This window comes from Accipiter gentilis, chromosome 17, assembly GCF_929443795.1.
Source record: "Accipiter gentilis chromosome 17, bAccGen1.1, whole genome shotgun sequence".
In the NCBI taxonomy this organism is placed as follows: domain Eukaryota; kingdom Metazoa; phylum Chordata; class Aves; order Accipitriformes; family Accipitridae; genus Astur; species Astur gentilis.
This window is the reverse complement of record NC_064896.1, coordinates 1,626,736-1,645,907: the sequence shown is the minus strand read 5'-3', so window position 1 is coordinate 1,645,907 and position 19,172 is coordinate 1,626,736. Positions and strand designations below refer to the sequence as shown.

At 42.3% G+C, this 19,172-nt stretch overlaps 1 protein-coding gene across 1 annotated transcript; it reads right to left on the bottom strand.

Annotated features, from left to right (window-relative positions):
• Window positions 1-1,654: 1,654 nt before the first annotated feature.
• Window positions 1,655-12,580, bottom strand: PSMB2 (proteasome 20S subunit beta 2). The gene is made up of 6 exons (XM_049820478.1): window positions 12,408-12,580; window positions 10,032-10,154; window positions 9,374-9,444; window positions 4,363-4,525; window positions 2,806-2,855; window positions 1,655-1,882 (listed from the first exon to the last, which is right to left on the bottom strand). The coding sequence occupies exons 1-6, from the start codon at window positions 12,496-12,498 to the stop codon at window positions 1,775-1,777; spliced, it is 606 nt and encodes a 201-aa protein (XP_049676435.1). The 5' UTR covers window positions 12,499-12,580; the 3' UTR covers window positions 1,655-1,774.
• Window positions 12,581-19,172: the final 6,592 nt, after the last annotated feature.

The window sequence follows — 19,172 nt, the reverse complement described above, 5'->3', positions numbered from 1 at the left end:
AGCCACTCTGCAATGACGATTTTGAAAAAAAAGAGACAAGAAACCTGCAAAAACATTCAACATCAGTGGTAAAATAAATTAGAGATGCTGCATATTAACCTAAACAAATACATTAATGCAACATGAAGGGGTGAGATTTCAAGCGCAGAACTAGAACACTCAGACTCTACTCATGTTAAATGTGACTTGCCAAGAGAAAATAGTCAGGCTGGGAACTTCTTTTCTTGGTGTGAAAAAGTTTGAAAAGGTTTTTAAAACATGAAGTAAATTTTAGCAAAACGTTTCAGAGTTATATGCCACTGGCCTTCAATAAAAGCCATTGCAGCCATAACTACAACAAACCCAGCTAATAATTAAACTCATTCTGGAAAGAGTTAAACTACAAAGCTTGATGGGACTTCAGTTCAGAATCAGATTTAAGTAAGGGCAGTCTTGAGAGGCAGGATGAGTTAAAGCACTGGAGCTGCAAATTTATTCTGTGACATTAAGCTAGTCTCAGTCTCTAATCCAGTTCTCACCTGTTCAGTAAGATGGGAATACTTGGCCTTTAAGAGTGACAACTTTTGGGGGGGAAGAGACTAACATTCTCAAACACTACTGAGGCAAGACCAAAAGAGCTTTGACAAATACAGTTAGGTCTATCACTTACCTTTCCCGACTGAGAACTTAGGTGTTATGCCCTGCCACACAATTAATACAGTCTGCATGCAATCTTGTACATATGCATCCTTCTATTTCCAAGATTCTTTTTCCAAGCTTATTCAAACATAAAATAAGCACACAAACAGAGCATTTTATATGGTTAACTCATTCAATACACATGAAAGTAGGGAAGTGGTCTCAACGAAAAATTACTCTCAGAAGAATCACTTCTGGGCAGACTGTAAGTATCAGCCACATGATAATTATCTGAGGCTGTTCTGTGAATGGAGTTTTTATATGGAAGCATCATCCAGAGCCTAGACAGATCAGTGATTATTCTCATGGAAACAAAGCTCTAGCTAGTTGAGATTAATTCAAAGATTTATAAAAAGTGCGGCCGTTTTATTTCCACTGAACTGCTTTTACTTCTAAATGTAGATAACATCAATTAAGAAAAATCATGTAATTGATGCATCAGTTTATATTTAAAATACTTAATGTAGTTATGAGCCTACCATGCCAGCAGGAGAATATTCTTTCCCAGTAACAGAACCATGGCCAGGTGAGTTAAAAGTGACACTAGCATTTTAAAATCTACACTACTTGAAAACTCCTTTTCAGCTTTCACTTGGATTAGATTGAAAAAAGTATAAAAAGAGCAGATTAAGCCTTTGAAAACCTGATTATTACTGTTTTATAAAGCAAAAAGTGGTAACATCTTTGGAAAAATAAAGTAGATGCTGTATGTTTAGCATGAAACACTTGCCCAGTGTTTGTTGAGCTTTAATTATGACAGTAGATGACAGCACATTGTCATCTAGAAAATATAGTACCAGTTTTTCCCCACACATACAAAAACTTGTGTATGTGTGTATAAATCTCAGAAGAGGAAAGAAAGATAAGTAACTTGAATGTACATCCATTAACAGTAAATCAAGTTTCACCTTCACCGTTGAACAATTTACTTAAATACTCTCAGGAAGGATCAGCGGAATAAAAAGATAAAACTGGCTATATAAATGTCAATCTTTATTCGATCTCCCAGTGCAGTACATGACTTGTGTGCTTCAAATGAATAGAAAAAACCCAGAAGTGAACAAAAAAGATGACTGCTGAAGAAAGATCTCAGGGGTTAGGACATCGCTTTTGCAAGAGGTATATTGTCCACTTCATGGATGCCATCTTTGTCAATGAACCGGGCATTGAAAGAAGTCAGATTTAGGATGAAGCGTTTCTGAAGCTGTTCGACAAAAGACAAAGACAAAAGAGATGAGATTCATTCAAAGCTTAAATAAAAGAGGAGAGAATAATTTAAGGGATATGCTGTTGCACATCAAAATTTCTGTCCTGGTTCTAGTGACCTGAAATATCAGGAACTAGAGTGTTTTTTTACTGCTCAGGAACCAATCAGTGTGAGTTTGTTCTCTGTTATAAGACCATCCATGTTAGACAAGCCTAGGCTAGAGATGCAAAATGCACAAGCCTGTTAACAAGGAAGACATTTAAGCAGGAAGACTACAGTGGGCTACAACTTAGGGCACAAAGTATACGGATCAAAAAGATACTTCAAACAGAACCTCTTTAGACTACTACTTCCTGATGTTCCCCAGCTGTTTCTTCCCAGTTACATTCAATTCAATCTCTCAAAGACAAGGGTGAAGAATATTTTCCTACAATAAAAGCCTTGGAGTCTGAAAGGTTATGTTTACGCTAAAATTGATCATGAACTTTTAAGGTCAAATCTTTACCTCGGTTAGATATCACTTCACAAGCTGGAAGAGAAGTACACTTAGAAGTACATACTAGTTAAGTGTAATACAAGTAACAGAAGGATGCTTGCATTATGTTCAGAAGAAACATAAAAGGAAAAAGTCAAAGACTGTCTGTATCAATATTATGCTAAGCATGGAAGAAGCAGAAGTACAGAAAAGAAATTAAGCTTCAAGTTTACGTTCTGGAGGACATTAACCATGCTAAGACAACGCAAGTGCCCACAAATCCTTCTCCTCAGTAGCTATTCCACATCTGGTCAATGTGCATTTATTACCCCTTCTGGCAAAGACGGCAAAAAAATGCAACAAGAGGAACAGGAAAATATCAGCAAATGAATGCAAACAAACATTCCTTTCTCAAGATCATAAGGGCCCAAGTTTGGCAACTCACCTCCTCTAGACATTTTTTTAGGAGCTCCACAGCTTCCTCACGTGTGATACCTGAAAGAGAAAACATCCACAGATTGATTTAATTAGAGGCCATCTCTCTCAACAGAAACTTTATTAAATTTAAACAACTTTTCAGCTGAGCACCAAAACCTCTCCTTCCCAGCTCACAGAAAACACTTTCCAGATGTACTGAGGACGCCCTGCACCGAAGCGCTCACGCTGCAACAAGCCATTGAGAATCGATTTGTTACACTGAATGGGAAGCATGACGGAATTTTGCCTCCCATGGCCAGGGACTGGGCTTCGGAGAAGTCCAGCCGTCTCTCTCTCCTTGAGTTTATTACAGTTTTAAATCAGCTCCATCTGTCCACAGCCGGCTGCAAGTCAGTGACAGTAGGCGGAGATTGGTTTTAGTGCTACATTCCCTGCTGGGTATTAGTTTTAATAATGGGAAAGGCACGTGTGTGATGCCCCTGCTATTCTCACACATTAGGATAAAATCCAGTACTCTGTAGGGATGACAAGCCATGACAACGTATTGTAGCTCACTATTTTTCTCTTTTCACAAGGAATGGTGAAAGTGGAGCAGTATAATTTTCAAGGGACATGACTGGAAAACAACTAAGCTCTTCTGATCTCACAAAACTTGTTGCTAGAGTTTGTTCCAGACCTGCATCCACTGTTCAAGGCAGAAGTCCCATTGGAATAAAATCATCAGTTTATATCTACATTTCTTGCAGGAGATAGATGAAGAGATTACTAAGCGAACATCTCTGCTATGACATTAAACACACCTTTGCACACAGGAGTAAAGTAGTTTTGTAGCCAAAGCCAAAGATGTCAGATTAACAATATCCCAAGCTTTGTACATTTCCTCATCTGTAAAATGGGGATAGGGCCACATTTGTTCCTTGGTATTGTAAGAACTGGATTATGATTCTAAAATTAAAACTTTAGACAGGTACAGACATGTACAAGAACTATGATCAACGGCTACCACATGCATAAAACTAAACTAAACCAACCAATCTTCATCACCACCACTTCAGAGTACTGAAGATAATTTTACCAGAAATATCTTTTCAGTTGTATGTTTTTAATATATCATAAATCCAATCCAAGATATGGAGCAATAGGATCTGGGACTGCCCTCTGAAGATTGATACTCTGGGAAAATGTACGTCATAGCCAACAGACAAGCAAGCAGAAGATAAAGTTATCAAAACGTTATTATTAAAAACAGACTACTAGCAGCTAATGGTCAAGGAAAGTCTAGTCATGTTTTAGAATAAATTGAAACTTCCTTTGCTTACAGTCTGTTATGCTTCAAACAGGAAAACACTTTAAGGAGTTGACTAGTTTCACATTACCATTTCAGCAAAAACAGAAGGCAATCTTTAACAGCTACGTTTATTCTAACAAAAAGTCAAATTCAAATCTGTATTATCACAGCAATTGTGCTGGACTATCTGACTCACCAAATGTCAATCTCTCAGCTTAAGCCTTTAATTTATTAATCGGTAACAGGAGAATTTTCTTCTCCAGAGACTCCACTTACTTGGCTTGTAATAGCGGTCAAGGATGCTGAGGGTAAGGAACGCACCATATCCATGTGCTGCGAAAGGAGCTTTAGCCAGAGCCGCAAGGTAATCCATGTAATAAAGGGCAGGACCTTCGTGGTCATCATAGCCAGCCAGGAGAAGGTTGACATGGTAAGGGGTCTACAAACAGAAACGATATTTTCATTAAAGCAGCCACACCCAAACCTTTGAATCTTAATTCCCCATGCCACCTACAGAATAGCAACATAGTTGGTTTCACAATTCTTTGCCATAAAATGCTACTAGCAACTACATCAATACTGTCTGCAGGAGATTATGGAACTCAATCTAAAACCGATTAGGTCTTTTGATATGGAATGCATAAGCAAATAAAAACATAAAACTCTGATTCTCCTGAAAACTAGTGTGGGTTTTTTTTAAAGCTTTCATGGCACATTCAAACTTAAGAAAACTTTAATTATGTTTTCACACCAGATGCTTTCATCTCAACATAAAACTTGTGGATTTTTACTGTCAACATGTGAGCACAATGTGAACATTTTGCAATTTATAAGAACTTCTTTGTTAATTTAGCATGCTCTTTTCTCAGTCACACTACTGTTAACCATAGACTATTTCAGCACATATGAAAGCTTCCATACAGCGCAAACAGTCATACAGTGTTACGCTGTCTTGTTAACTGGCAGTTAGATTTTTATTGCACGTACGAAGTTTAATCTTTAATATTAGGCTAACTTGACCAAGTGAATGAAGAAGATCTAAGGAATTGGTTTATTTCTATTCAAAACTAACTACTAAGATACTGCAACATCATGTTAGCAGTAGCTTGTTTGGTTGGAAACAGTTTTCTTAAACTAGAAATTTAGTCTGCTTTAGCTGCTGTCTTCTCCGATTCTTGTTTATGACTTCAGCAAGAGCCTATCAAATATGACTAAGAAATACCTACATCTTATCCAAAAAGACCATGTAACCACATTAATGTAACCATGCCTTTTTATCGTGCTGTACTTGCATGTTTAGCAATTCCTTAGCCGTTTCCTTTGTGTTTTAGGTTTGGTGTGTTCCACCATAATGAATAAAGCAGATGTCTCTATACATCTTCTTCCAAGATGTATACTTCATAAGATCATGAAACATGCATGCACTGTATTATTTTTAAATGTAGGCTCAGAAGAAAATTTTAGAATTGTATATATTTTTTAAAACAGCTTTTATATACTTCCAGTATTTTCATATTTACATAATGTTTCTTATTAAATTAATCATACTAACAGGATATCTCTTAAAATGCTGGAAAGCCTAGATCAACAAAGCAACAAAATAAGATAAAAATGATGATGCAACTAACAATGATTAGAACAAGCAAACACAATTACACCCTAAAGCCAAAACATTAACTTTAGCGTAGGAAAAAGTTCATTTTGATATTAAGCACAGTGAATTTACACTCAAAAAATCATGGGATATTATATTTTTACTTTCACCAGATAGTAAGAGAGAATAAAGCAGGCTACAGTTATATATCAAACATATCACTGTAAATTGTGTGATTTAATCTTCAAAGCATTCAAGAATATTTGGAAACAAGTTACCATGCAGCTGTATTCGTTTAATTAGTCTGTATTTCATCATCTATTTATTCTGAAACATCACACAAGTTGCTGTTTAAGAGCCATGACACAAGATCACTCAAATTATTGTGTGACTTTGAATTACCAACATTGGCATATGTGAGATACTCAACCATAAATAAATGGTGTTATACAGACTTAAACAAATCTGTAAGCTGTTTTTCAGTTGCAAGTTCTCCCACTAATGGTCTGAGAGACAACTTCTTAAACTCAAATGTAAATAAAGTGTTCTCCATGCCTTCCTACTATTCAAGAAAGGCAGAATTTAAACATTAGAAAACATATATAATCTATTTATTACTACCATGATTACAAATCTGCAGACAGCACCTCTTAGTGCTCTCCTACTGGGATGAACATCTCTATGCTGGGACTAGTATTCCTTGTACATCTCAATCCTCTTGTCCATCCCACAAGCAGCCTTGGCTTTTGTAACTAAATCCCTGCCAACAGTTCTAAACTCTTTAGAAGACTGGTGTGATGGATGTGTGGTGGATGACTGACACTCCAGGATAGATTAGATTTTTATTTTTTTCCAGGCATAACCTTCCTATTAGAGGCAATATTTCTCATCCCAAGCAGCTTTACACTTCACGCTGTTTGATTTAAAATAACTACAGCAATTAAGAGATGTGTGAAATTCTTCAGAATTTGCAGCCCAAGAGAACAGTTGTGATAAATAGACTAAACCAACAAGTTCAGCAGTGGGAGGCTGGGCGGTGACAAGCAGCGGTGTGACATCTGGCGGAAGCCAAAGTCACAGCAAGGGGGAGAAAGGTGGGCGTGAGGAAGCATCCTGCCAAGTGTGGACAAGGAGAGAGGAACTGACAGTCTTCCTCTGGACTCAGGCCAGACCCTGTCACCTATAATTAAACATAGCATCACAACAAGAAACTGAACTTCATCACGTTTGGAGGGGCAAACAGTTATTTTCCTATTCCCCACCACCACAAAACCTCAGTAGTATGTTAAATGTACTAAACCCACAGCAGGTGAATCAAGTGAGATGCTGGAGTAGGTACCAGTGGAAGAGGAACTGACCTATGCGAAAGCTAATTGGCTCCAAAGCAGCTTGTAGGTTTGCCTCAATTGTAACAGATAAATGGAAGCCAACAAGGATTCTTCTCAGGCCCTGCTTCAGAGTATAAACCCCAACTTTTTAAAAACGTCGTTACACTTGATAACTTTCCACCAAAAGAACAACTTCAAGGCACTGCCTTACAAGACAGCCATCCCCAAGATATCAAGAACTTGGACTACATGAGCCACAAAGTTCATAAATGAAATCAAACTGGATAACAGAGGGAGGAATCCAGATGATGATTAACAACACAGAACAAACTCTATTTTGGGCTGGGCCACAACAATATAATGCCTGAAAAATTACTGTTTCAGTGTTAGCCACTCCCCTTCACATACCTTCTAGCCTTCCATAACAAACAGCTTCACACAGTGAGTGGCAATACAGCAACAAACTACCTTCTCCCCCACCAAACTTTTTACTTCTAAGCTATTTTCCTGCTCCTAACAGGAGGTAGTGGCATGTTTTACCTTTTCATTTTTTATTTTTATCATCCACGTAATTAAATTAGTAGCCTCCAGGAATCCTATATGCAATTTAAATAGATACAGAGAGCTAGAGTTAATCCTTCTGGTATCCCACAAATTATGATGAAAATATAACAAAATTCAGGGGGAAAAAGATTCTGATGGCAAGGTTTGTATCATCAAATTCTAAATCCCACAAACAAATCAGTAAGTGCTATGTTTAAAGAAAAAGAGTTCTCCCTACAGTATAGAGATCACTGTAGTGTGACAGTAGTGTCAGAGTGCACCGCTTGCTCAAGGGCATTGCCATCTGCAACAGCACAACATTTTGTCTCCGGTAAATAAACACATCTGCCTTTGCCAGTGTCCTCCCCACTGTGCTCCCCATCTGGAGCAGGTGAGCTGGAAGACAGGCACGGGCTCAGGAAGGGGGGGAGACACAGGGAGGATCAGGCCTCAAGGGACACGGCACAGAGGAAGACAGTAGTGCCACATCAGTGCCACATCCTGCTGGCCAAGTTTACCAAAAAGCCTGTTAAATTACTCCTGTTAGAGGTACTTAAATCGTATGCAAGAAATAGCTGCTTCTGCCTAAGAGGGCCAGACATTCAGTGTCAGCCTCACCTATACCATCTGTGCGGTTCAGATGCCCTTGAGACAAGCCACCAGCACCAGGCAGCCAACAGCCATCTGGGCCAAGCAGCTTTACTCCTTCACATCAACCTCAAAAACTGCACAGAGTTCCACAAAACACACACAGGCCTTTCAGATCACATCTGAGCAAAAGCTAAAGCAAGCAGCATCACTGCTAACCATCATCTACCAACCATGCTTAATCCATGTAGTAGGCTGAAGTCATTTAAACCAGAAGAACAGTGTTTCATGTATAAGACTGAGGCAGGACCCTGCACCGCATTCTACTCACTTGCTCTAACTTTAGTAACTTGACAACTTGCTACCTTCAGCTGTCATCCATGTCAGAAATGAGAACAGTGATCTCGGGTTGTTCCTGCAGATGAGTTCTTGAAGACTGGTCTGGGCCTCACTCCACACATGTATAATTCTCAACAAAAGAGCTCTGATGTTAATACTGGCCTTTATTTGCTACTGTAAAACAACATTTCAGACCTGTGCAGTACACTGTTAGAACAGCAACATAATTTATCCCATGCCCTAGCCCTGACAGTTGTTCAACTTCATTCTCAACATCCTATTTCTTCTTGTTTTCTTTCATATAGAACATTGAGAAGAATGCTAATGAAATGCTTCCTAACCTTGGATCTTTGAAAGTCCATTTGCCCCTTCATGACATCTTTTCATACTTTGAAAAAATTACCATAAGAAAAACCAGTAATTGTAGTTTAGTAACTTGAAAATACAGCTCCAGCTTGGATTTGATATTTACTGAAAGCCTCATGTTGCTGTTTACAAAAGGGACTTGTTTTGCTAAGTACATCAAACAGCTTTGCTCTATTAAATAATTTTCCAAGAAGATTAAACGGATTCAGAGCATTTGCATGAAAACTGACAACCTTATCTCGATGTTAAAGAGGCTTAATTCACTTAGCTGTCTGCAGTGCTTGTGACAAAATGTTTATTGGGCCCAAGGCTGGAATTTTAAGACTACAGTTGTATCAGTTATTGATAAGTGATGTGATAAGTTTTTTTAAATAAGCAAATCAAGTTATATTTTAATAAAACATTCTTTCAGCAAAGTGAATTAATTACTAAAAGACAGAAGCTGCCACCTTCTTCATCAGACTCCATCACTTGAAAATGGAAATTTTCCCCTTTAAGCCTTTGCCAAAATCTTTCACCTATTACTCACTCGACTCCGAAGATAGTCAGCTAGATTTCGTCGTGTAAAGTTTGCAGCTGCAGTAGGAGACAATTCATAACCTGGAGAAGAAATGTGTGTATTTGATAACAGTACAAATCCATATTCACATTTCACTTCCTGACTTTCCGTTTCTATTTTGAAATAAAAAGATATTCTTTAGTGACACAGTGTTATGCCATTTGTCTAATTCCAGTTTATTCTAAAAGCTACAAGCATAAACAGGGCCCTCAACATCCGGATACCTCATATCTGTATAGACCATTAAAATATATAGCTTCAAGAAATTAAAATATTATGGCACATAGCCTGAATTTTTCAGCCCAGTATATCAGGAAAACTGGTAACAGTTGTCATGCAATGGATGTATTGAGAGAAATATTTTACTAACAAGCCCACTACTGTGTCATTTATATTACAAATATGTTATCTAGGCTTCGGATAAACCTCTTGGTTTATACCATATAATCCAATCTCCATTTCTTCTTCCTGCCTTCATTACCCCTTTGCTTGACACTAAAAATGCAGAAATCCTTAAAGCTAGAGAAGCTTTGAGAAAAGCACTTTCCACCAACATTGAACTGTGAACTATACCTAACATTAACTCTGCTTCCAAAACCTCAGTGAGTAACTGTTCTCCTTCACTCACCATTTCTCATTTTGTAGAGCTGAACGTTTTTCTGGATGTATTCTGCAAATTGTACAGTGTCTCCAGCCTCCCCAACACACAGGAGTAAGATCTTTTCACTCATCTTAAACATTTTGTCATGGTCTAGGCAAAGAGAAATAACATTAAGAGCCATAGTCACAAGAATGAATAAATTATTTTGCCAATATCAGAAGGCATCATGATTTCTTTCACAAGCAAGAAAGTAAGAGGCTTGGATAACTACATTATGACCTGGAGCACTACTGAAAAAGTCTTCCTGAGCAAATCCTAACATTCAGGTTCTCACAGCTGGTGAGAGAGTACACAAGACCTGTTAAACACATCACCAAGAGAAACAAAGCTGAAATGCACAAAGTGCTTCCCTTCAGGAAGGGAGGCATTTCAGAAATACATGGTCTTTCTTACACGGAAAGACTAAAACTTCACACAGAACGTTGCGTTCAGACAAAGTTTAATGTTTTATGTGGTGCCTCTTGGGTTCAGGAATAAGAATTTTGCTCAGTGACCATTCTACTTTATCTAAACATGCTGCATCAGAAGCAAATCCTTTAATATAAAGCTAAAATATCAACACATTGAGCAAAAGCAATCTTAGGAAATCCAGAACCAAATTCCTTGTCAAATGGTCCCCTCTTCCTGATATCCAGCACTATCTGAAAAATCAGCAATTTAGGCAAGTGAGACTTCTTCAAAAACAGGTTTTTATTTGTCATTATTTTTTTTGTCAAAAAAGAGAAACATTTAAGTATTGATTATAAATTATAAAACATCCCACTGACACGCACAGAAATTAACTGTAAGCTACACTTACTCATAACTGCAGTTTAAAAAACTTGTCTGTGTTTATTTGAGGGAATCCAAGTTGTCATGATGACCACACTGAAAACAATTCTGCGCTCATTCTAACATTGCAGTCTCATCTAATTGGAGCAGACTGGCACTCAGATATACGAGACAGAAAAACTCAAGTAGCTAGTGGTGTGAAAGGAAGACCACTTCTCCATACTGAAGGTAGGTCTACAGAACAACACTAAACCTCCACCTCTGAACTTCACTTTCAGTTTACTATATGCTGCTGAATAATCTCTGCTGCAAGACAGGTATGATCTGTCACAATCCTCCAAGACAATTTTAAGAGTTATTATATTAACCAGCAGCTGCACAAAAGCTGCATGTCTTGAGAGTTCAGGGAAGGCCACTGACACTGATCAGCCCTTACAATCTATTTACAAATTAAAGCAATTACTAGTACATGCCAACATTCTAAACAAATACCTGAAATTTGTGGGGTTCCCCCCCCCAACACAAATAAGTGCTATGTTCTAAGTACATCTTCCTTAAAGTTTGTGAATAAGCCTATTTGGAACTAACTTTAACTTACAAAAATGTTCTTCAAAGTGATTATATTTGTATTTTGTATGTGCCACCACCTTTCACAGCCATCCTTCTAACACGACTCCAATTGACTTTTACAGACCTGAAGTGAAATATTTCAGGTAGAAGCACTGCTAGATATAGCAGTCATGATTTTATGGGGTATTTATCAATACTACAATCTACAACTTAAAAAAGAACAACTTCTAAACCATGGTATTTAGATTTAAAATATCACTACACCTTGTAAGCAAGCTTCAGTCTGGGTTATTATAACAGTAGGCAGAAAAATTAATTTTAGAGAATTTCAAGGGCATGATAATCCCCCAGATGTTTTACCACATTAAAAAAAGGCAAAAAAATGTTACAGTTTGGCTTGTATGCTTTGTGCTATGAATTTCACTGACGCTTTTACTTCCAATAGTTCCCTTCTTCCACAAATTACACTTTACCAGTGAATTAGATGCAACCAAGCACTTAATCCCGCCCATCATTATCCCCGTGCTGTTTTTTTAACACATCCATATTGCGGTTTGGGTTAACAAGTCAACGCTTACCTGAACTGGTAAGTTAATAAGACAACCCAAGACAGCACAGTCATGTTGGCTCAGGCTTGGAAACTTCACTCTGAGCAACGGGCCCTTTGAGACCTCGGCTCACTCCGAGTGACAGAGACCAGCCAGCAGCCCCTGCAACGAACAGAACCTACACCGAAACACTCCCCCACACCTGCCGATTTTAACAGTTTTTCCTCAGCCGCAGTCAGAGCCAGAGCCTCAGCGCACCCCCACCCCACACAGGGAGCTCACCCCTGCTCGCTTGGCTCATGACTAGAGCCCAAGGGCACCCTGCCCGCCCAGGGCCGCTCCGCCTCGGCCGAGGCTCCCCGCCGGGCCTGCCCCGGGGAGGACAGAACTAACGGGCCGTCTCAACCCGGAGCAGCGGCGGGGCCGCTCTCGCCGCGCGGGCCTCGCCTCTCACCGTGCTTCATCTGGACGATGCTGGAGGCCGCCACCGTGTCGGCGGCCACCAGGACGTAGTCGGGGCCCTGGATGCCGATGAGGTACTCCATGGCCGGCCGCGCTCCACCGTCCCCTCAGGCCGCGCCGTGACACAGCGAACCACCGCCGCCGCCGCCCCCTCCTCCTCCTCCTCACCGGGTCGACGCGCAAGCGCCGGCGCGCAGCGATGACGCCACAGCTCGCGAGAGCCGCCGCCGCCGCCGGCGGGAAGGGGGGGGGTCACGTGACGCGGGGCAGAGGCGGCAGCGCGAGCTGCCCGGGCTGGCCTGAGGCGATGGGGACGGCGGGGCGGGCGGGTGGTGTTTCCTCCCCCCCCTCCCCAGTTTTATAGCCGCCTTCACCAGTTACAGGGCTGGCCCTAACGGCACCTGGAAGGGGTACGGGTCTGTCAGCGTCCCGCGGGCTCTTCACGGAGCCCGGCGGCCCGGGAACGGAGCTCTGGGTTGGGGGGGGGGGGGTGGGGGGTGCTGATCGGCCGGTGTGCTCCCACAGAGCTCTGCCCTCGGCCGGCACGCTCTGTGGGGACAGGGGTGATCCTAAGCTGTGGGGACGATGTGGTTTTCGGGCAAACCTGGCTTTCCCGTCAGGCAGATTGTCCTCGGTTTTTTGGTTTGGGACAAAAATCCTGTGAGTCTGGGTCTTTGGCGCCATTCCCGGCCAAAGCACACCATGTTTGCTATTAAAGAGCACGATTCCGTGGCAGAGTTCTCAGTGCAGAAGATGGAGTGGTGATAATCACATCTCCCGCTTCTGCCCCACACTCTTTGGAATAAAACCAAACCGGCTTGGCGGTCTCAGCCAGAGCGAATGGCTAGCTGCTTGCTGCCGGCAGTCTGTGGAGGTCCAAGAGGAAAGAAAACCACTCTAAACCTTCCTTGTATGGCAACTGTTCTTGGGCACAAACTCTTCTGGAAATAAATGACTGGCAGTCCTGCAGCCTCTGATCTATGTAGTCAAAGGGAACTGAACTGTGAAGAGACAGTGAAATCCTTCCAGGAGCGATGGAGTGATTTATTTGCTGCCCATCTTTCTGTGTCAGGAATAGCCAGCAGTGCCAGCTGCATGCGGAGCCGAACTCCAAGCGGTTTGCAGCAACAGCCTGCTGGTCCGCAGCCGGTAACTACAAGTGTGTGCTCAAGCCCTCCGGAGTCCCTCCTGCCGCCCCGAACACCACTCCAAGCAGAATCCCCCCACAGTCAAAGGGACGAGCCCTGGCTTGACTCACCTATTGAGCCAATAAAGGATATTTTTTTTTCTGTCCATGCCAGCCACCAAGGGAAAACAGAGCCACAGGCGTGCCTGCGGATTTTTCTCTATCAGTTGATGGCTTCAGAGCTCCATAAGCTCAGGTAGAGAGCTTGGATGGTATCTCTGTTTCATCACCTGCCTAGACGTGGGTTCTGACAGATGGTGATCAGCAAACGCTGTTCCCTGCTATTCCCTTCTTTGCCCCCCCCTCCCGCCCCCAATCTTCTTAAATTTCTCAGGGCAAAAAATGTCTTAGGTGGCTGTGCAGCACCCAGAAGCTTCCAGGTGTGGCTGTAATGTAGATAATTAATAACAAGAGAAACAAAACAAGTGCTCTAATTGCCTGGACATTGTCTAACTGCAGGCGCCATCCTGACGAGCAGAGTAACTCCAACTGGCACTTGGTTTATTGATTAGGCTCTGCCCCTGCCCGAGCCCCATCTAATAGGTTCACTAAGTGCAGCTCCACAAAGACCCAGCCCCACGCTAATGAAAGGGGCCATCGAAGCATTAAACCTCCGCAGCAGTTGTCGTGAAGGAGGCAGCCCCAGGAAATAAAACTCTGGATGCTACAGCACGTGGCAAACGCCCAATTGCACCTATACCAAAAAAGTCACTGTGTAATTATGAGAACTGGGCATAACCTTTGTGTGGTTTAAAAAATACTAAACATGCCAAAAAGCAACAGCAAATTGTCTTCAGGAAACAGTATAAATGAGTGTAAGCAGCAAATTCACCATTTTGACTGTTTTCCAATTGCCTGTAGCTACACTTGTTAAATTGAGTGCTGCGTGCATAAATCAAAACAGGATGTTTTCTTTTACCTAACAATGGCCAAGCTCTGTGCCAGTGCTTAAGTATTTTTTATGTGGATCCAATCTGAAGTTTTAAATACATTTTTCCTATAGATCTCCGTACATATTGCATATGTATGTACAGCCTGCCAGTCTAACTTAGTTATTTTTTGAGACCTTTTTAAGAGAAGGTTAACGAAAAATCAACAACTACCATCCTTGTTGATCTTTATTGAGCCCTAGGGTACAATTAAATGTTAAGGTTGTTATTGAATTTTCTTGACAGATTGAATTTCCCTGTTTAGGAAGCATGCGTGCATCCAGTACACACCTACCTCTCTTCCTGGGGTGAAGCCACTTCTGACATTGCATCAGTATAAGAAGGACAGCAGGACATCTCTGCCTAGCAGAAATTGGGGAATATTTTCCACCATGAAAGTGAAGTTGTCCAGGCTTTAGTATGTCTTAAAATTGAACAGGCCTTTGCCTATTTTATTTTCAAGACAGATATTGCCGTTATGCATATTTATCCGTGTGTGTTACACAACCTTGGTGGGGGTTATTCCAAGAACAAAAGCTGTGAGTAGCACAGAAATGCTAAGCAGCCCACATAAAACTCATATGCACTGAGACACCTGATATACAATACACGGTTTCTGATACTGAGATCCTGTACCCAATATACAGAGATATCCAAAGACACTGAGGGGCTCGGAGTATCTTTTCTCTCTTGGTCCAGGTAAGTTATGGAGCTGAAGCATCCCAGTACAAAGCAGGAATGGGAGCACAGAGAGTGAGAGTCTGTGACAGAGAGAGGAGCTCACCCTCCCATCCTTCTATCACAGCTTCTAGCAAGTAAGTGTGCTTTAGCTGGAAATGTGGTATCTTCTTAAAAAGGAAGGCTGATTCTGTACGGAACCCTGAAATTGAAAGAAAAAAAAAAGAAGGATCACCCACAAAGGAGGAAGCAGCTTAAATTTATTATGCAACTTGCCATAATTCCCTTTTGTCCTGTCCTGTCCCTGGACAGCTTTACGCCAACAAATCGCTGTAAAGACACATACAACGAAGGAAACTCAGCAAGGACAGACTGGTTGAGAAAGGGCAAAATGGGAGGGCTGAGACGTAGATAGAAAAGCTGTCAAGGATGAATAGCTGTCATGTTTTCGACACAAAGGCAGGCAAGTAGTTAGTCATGTGGGAAAACCTATAAAACAATGAAAGTTAGTAAAAGGAGTCCTCAGTGCAGCCCAGAGAGTCAGCTCTGCACTGAATGTAAATCCACTGAGCCCTGTTGCGGCCACTGGAGCTGTTCAGGGTGACAGCAGCTGTGGATCTGGCCTGGGCAGTAATTGCTCATCTCCAGTGACGCGGGCTGACCAGTACTTCTTAATTAAAGATGATATTTACAGAGGAAAACATCGCAGTCTCTTTACTAGGTGCTGATTGCTCCAGCAGAGAGCCCAGAGCTGAGCAGAAAATGCGGAGAAGTCATTGCATCAACAGTTGGAAAACAAGTGTCCGTGAAAACATAAGCTGGCTTTGCAAATTTTTCAGCATTTCTTTTTCCTCCCCACTATCTTTTTACCCCTTCTTCACACATTGTCCGTGAGATATTGCAGTTGTTGTTCTTACCTTTGCACAACAAGCTCACTTTCATCTGATCAGGCCGCACACTGCTGTGCCAGCCAGACGTCAGCTGCCTGGCTACCCTGAGTGCAATTGCTCTCCGACAGCGTGTGGTTCTCATGTTAATGCTTAGCAGACTTACCATGCTTCTGACATTTGTAAACAGCAACACACTTTATGGAGGCTCCCCACAGGGTCCATCCCAGGTCTGCATACACCCGGGGGGCACAGGGACTGTACGAATTCACATGCAGTACAGGTACAGCCCTGCCATAGACAGAAGATCTGCCGTGCAGAGAAGTTGTGATACGTTTGCGGTCACTCGGCCAGAAACAAGCACTCTGCTTGCTGAACTCCTAGGCTGCTGGCTAATTGCTTGATGACTGACATCCATCCCTCTTCCACCTGTTATAACAGCAGAACATTTTTTAGAGGGGACACAGTGCCCTAAATGTGGCAGAGGAGGAGGAAAACTGCAGGTTCTATCTCTGTCTCCTAATCTGGCAATCCCAATTCCTGTTCTCTTTCCAGAAGAGCAATGTTGAGCCCTCCTGGGCGTGTTGCCACCGCCTTCTGCTAAACGAAAGCTGGGCAGTGCTACCTTGAAACACCTGGACTCAGCTTTCTGCTCTGTCCCCAGCTCACAAAGCAGCCCAGCAGGCGTGGGGCTGTGGTATGATGCACGACTGCGGTATGGGAGGTATTTTTCATTCCAGGGATTGTTTGACTAGTGTTTGCACTGGCTTTTGCCCTTTGCTGTCATCTGTCTCAATATGGTATTAGTAAAGATGATGTTACAGTTACTGTAATGCCTAGACAAGGTTTCCTGCTAGGATCTCACTGCTTTCCAGAGACGAAAAGGATCCTCATGTTCCTGCTATTTCAGGTGCAGGAAATGAAGCCGCAGAGAGGAGAAGTGATTTAGTGGAGATCACAGGGCAGGCTAGCGGACTGGATAGGAATAGAAACGTCTTGATTCACTGAGCTCCTCTCTAGCTGCTGAAGCATGCCGTTTGGATCACACAACCCTGGAATGAACTCTGCGAGGCTTACATGGAGCTTTGCTCTTAATCTCTCCGTCTGGGCTTCACAGAACCCCTCGAGCTGACTTTCTATGGGTCTAAGCATGGTATATTTAAACAAATTCTCCTTAGGGATGGGCAGGGACAAACCTTGCATTGTTCCACCTGTGCCCAGGCTGGTGGGCAGTCCCTGGTGCCAGTCTGTTTCTGGCTCTGTTCTCCCCACCAAGATGCCTCTGGCTCAATGGAGAATAACTGTTGCTGAAGTTTCAGCTAGTAAAAGTTGAAGAGTCTTTCACATTTGTTTTGACAGATGGGTGTTAAACACTACCTGGATGGAGGGGTTTTGTCAGTGGTATTTAAATCATGAGCCTGGCTCTTCTGGGATGCAGAGTGGACTGTTAGCATCTCCCTGCAGTGCTTGCTTTCAGGCGTACAGCAGCTTCGCAGAGGGATTGCTCTGAACTCAGGAGGCCCCGTTCACCTCTCCTGCCGTTTTCCAGGCTGAGGTCAGTGTGGAGGGAGTGGGTCCTCCTTGCCCACCACCAGCAAAACTTCTTCCTAAGAATCCTCGTTCTTACTGAGCTTGTCAGGAAATGTCAATGTCTGGCAGCGTCAATCCTGCAGGCATCCCACAGCACCCCTCCACTGTGGCGGCGGGTGAGCGGGCTGCTCTGCTTCCCTGCTCCCAGGTCTGTTGCAGAGTGTTTACCCTCCACCTGTGATGGCAAGAATGGGGCATCCATTGGAGTGTGCAGGTGAAAATGGATTGTAACCTGCCATCTGCCGTGTCAATAGAGCTGATTAGCGCTTGTATGTGTCTCTGGCAGGATTGATCTTGCAGGTGAGAACGTTTCAGAGACCAGCTGGGGCCCCTCTCCTCAGCGGGATGCTCCGTCCTGAGTGGTTCTGCAGTGGTCGTCGTTGTCTCCTTGCGGTGGGCAAGAGGATACTCACTGCAAGAAGCTGGGATGCCCAGGGACAGGAAGCGTTATTTCTCAGTTTTCCTATTTCTGGAGCCTCCCTAGCAGTGCAGAGCATCACGGCTCCCTCCCACTGTGGTAACTTTTGGTTCCCTCTCCCAGCTTGATATGCTGCTGAAACCTTCTTGGTGAGGCAGGAAAGCAACAGGCACTGCAGGCTAATATTGCAAAAGCTCAGTGATGCAAAACCAGGCTGGTGATCCCAATACGATGTCTAGCTTTGAGTGGTGTGTGACCCATAACTGTACAGCTCTGTGGGGTCTGGCAGGATCATCTATTTCATAACTGTTGCTAATTGTAAAATTAAACCATAAAAAGAAAAGTTGCTCCAAGTCATTGGATAGGGTTTTTTCCCCACTGAGGAGGCACAAATGAAGAAATCAAAATGTTTAACATACATAACAAACAGAGATTTCTGCAGTATTGTGGGAGGTTTATAGACAGCAACATCTAGTCAAGGCTCCCACTCAGCTTCTCCAGCTCTGTCCTTCTGTTTGAATTCCTCCTAGTCACTGAATTATTACTTTTCTTACTATTTCCTGTGCTTTAAAAGTGGGGAAAGCACAATCAAATTATCGTCATGCTCATTTGGTTAAATACCCATTTAGTTACTTATTCAGTTCATTAAAAAGACGCTGGCCACTGTCAGTTTGGAGGAAATTCAGAGAGGCAGGCAGTTAGGAGACAGGATATAGGATGAAATAGGCCATTACTCCGGCCCACTGAATGGCAATTTATATCCCTTCTTTTCTGCTACATCACTTCTGTGCACAGTTTGTTCTGGATTTAAAAAAAGCCAACAACCAACAAACAAATGAAGAAAGCATTCTGCTGGAGATGACCATTTCTTGTTAGAATCCATTTAGGTTTAATCCAAAGCTCTGCAGAACACCAAACCACCTATTTTAGGACTCCTTTTTTCGGCTGAGAAAAATGTGCTGCTCCACAGGTCATAAGATGCCTGTAATTATGACCCTGAATAGATAGAAATGTTGCTTCTTGAGACAAATTCTATCTGACAGTTTTTACAGTACGTTCGTTCAGAGCA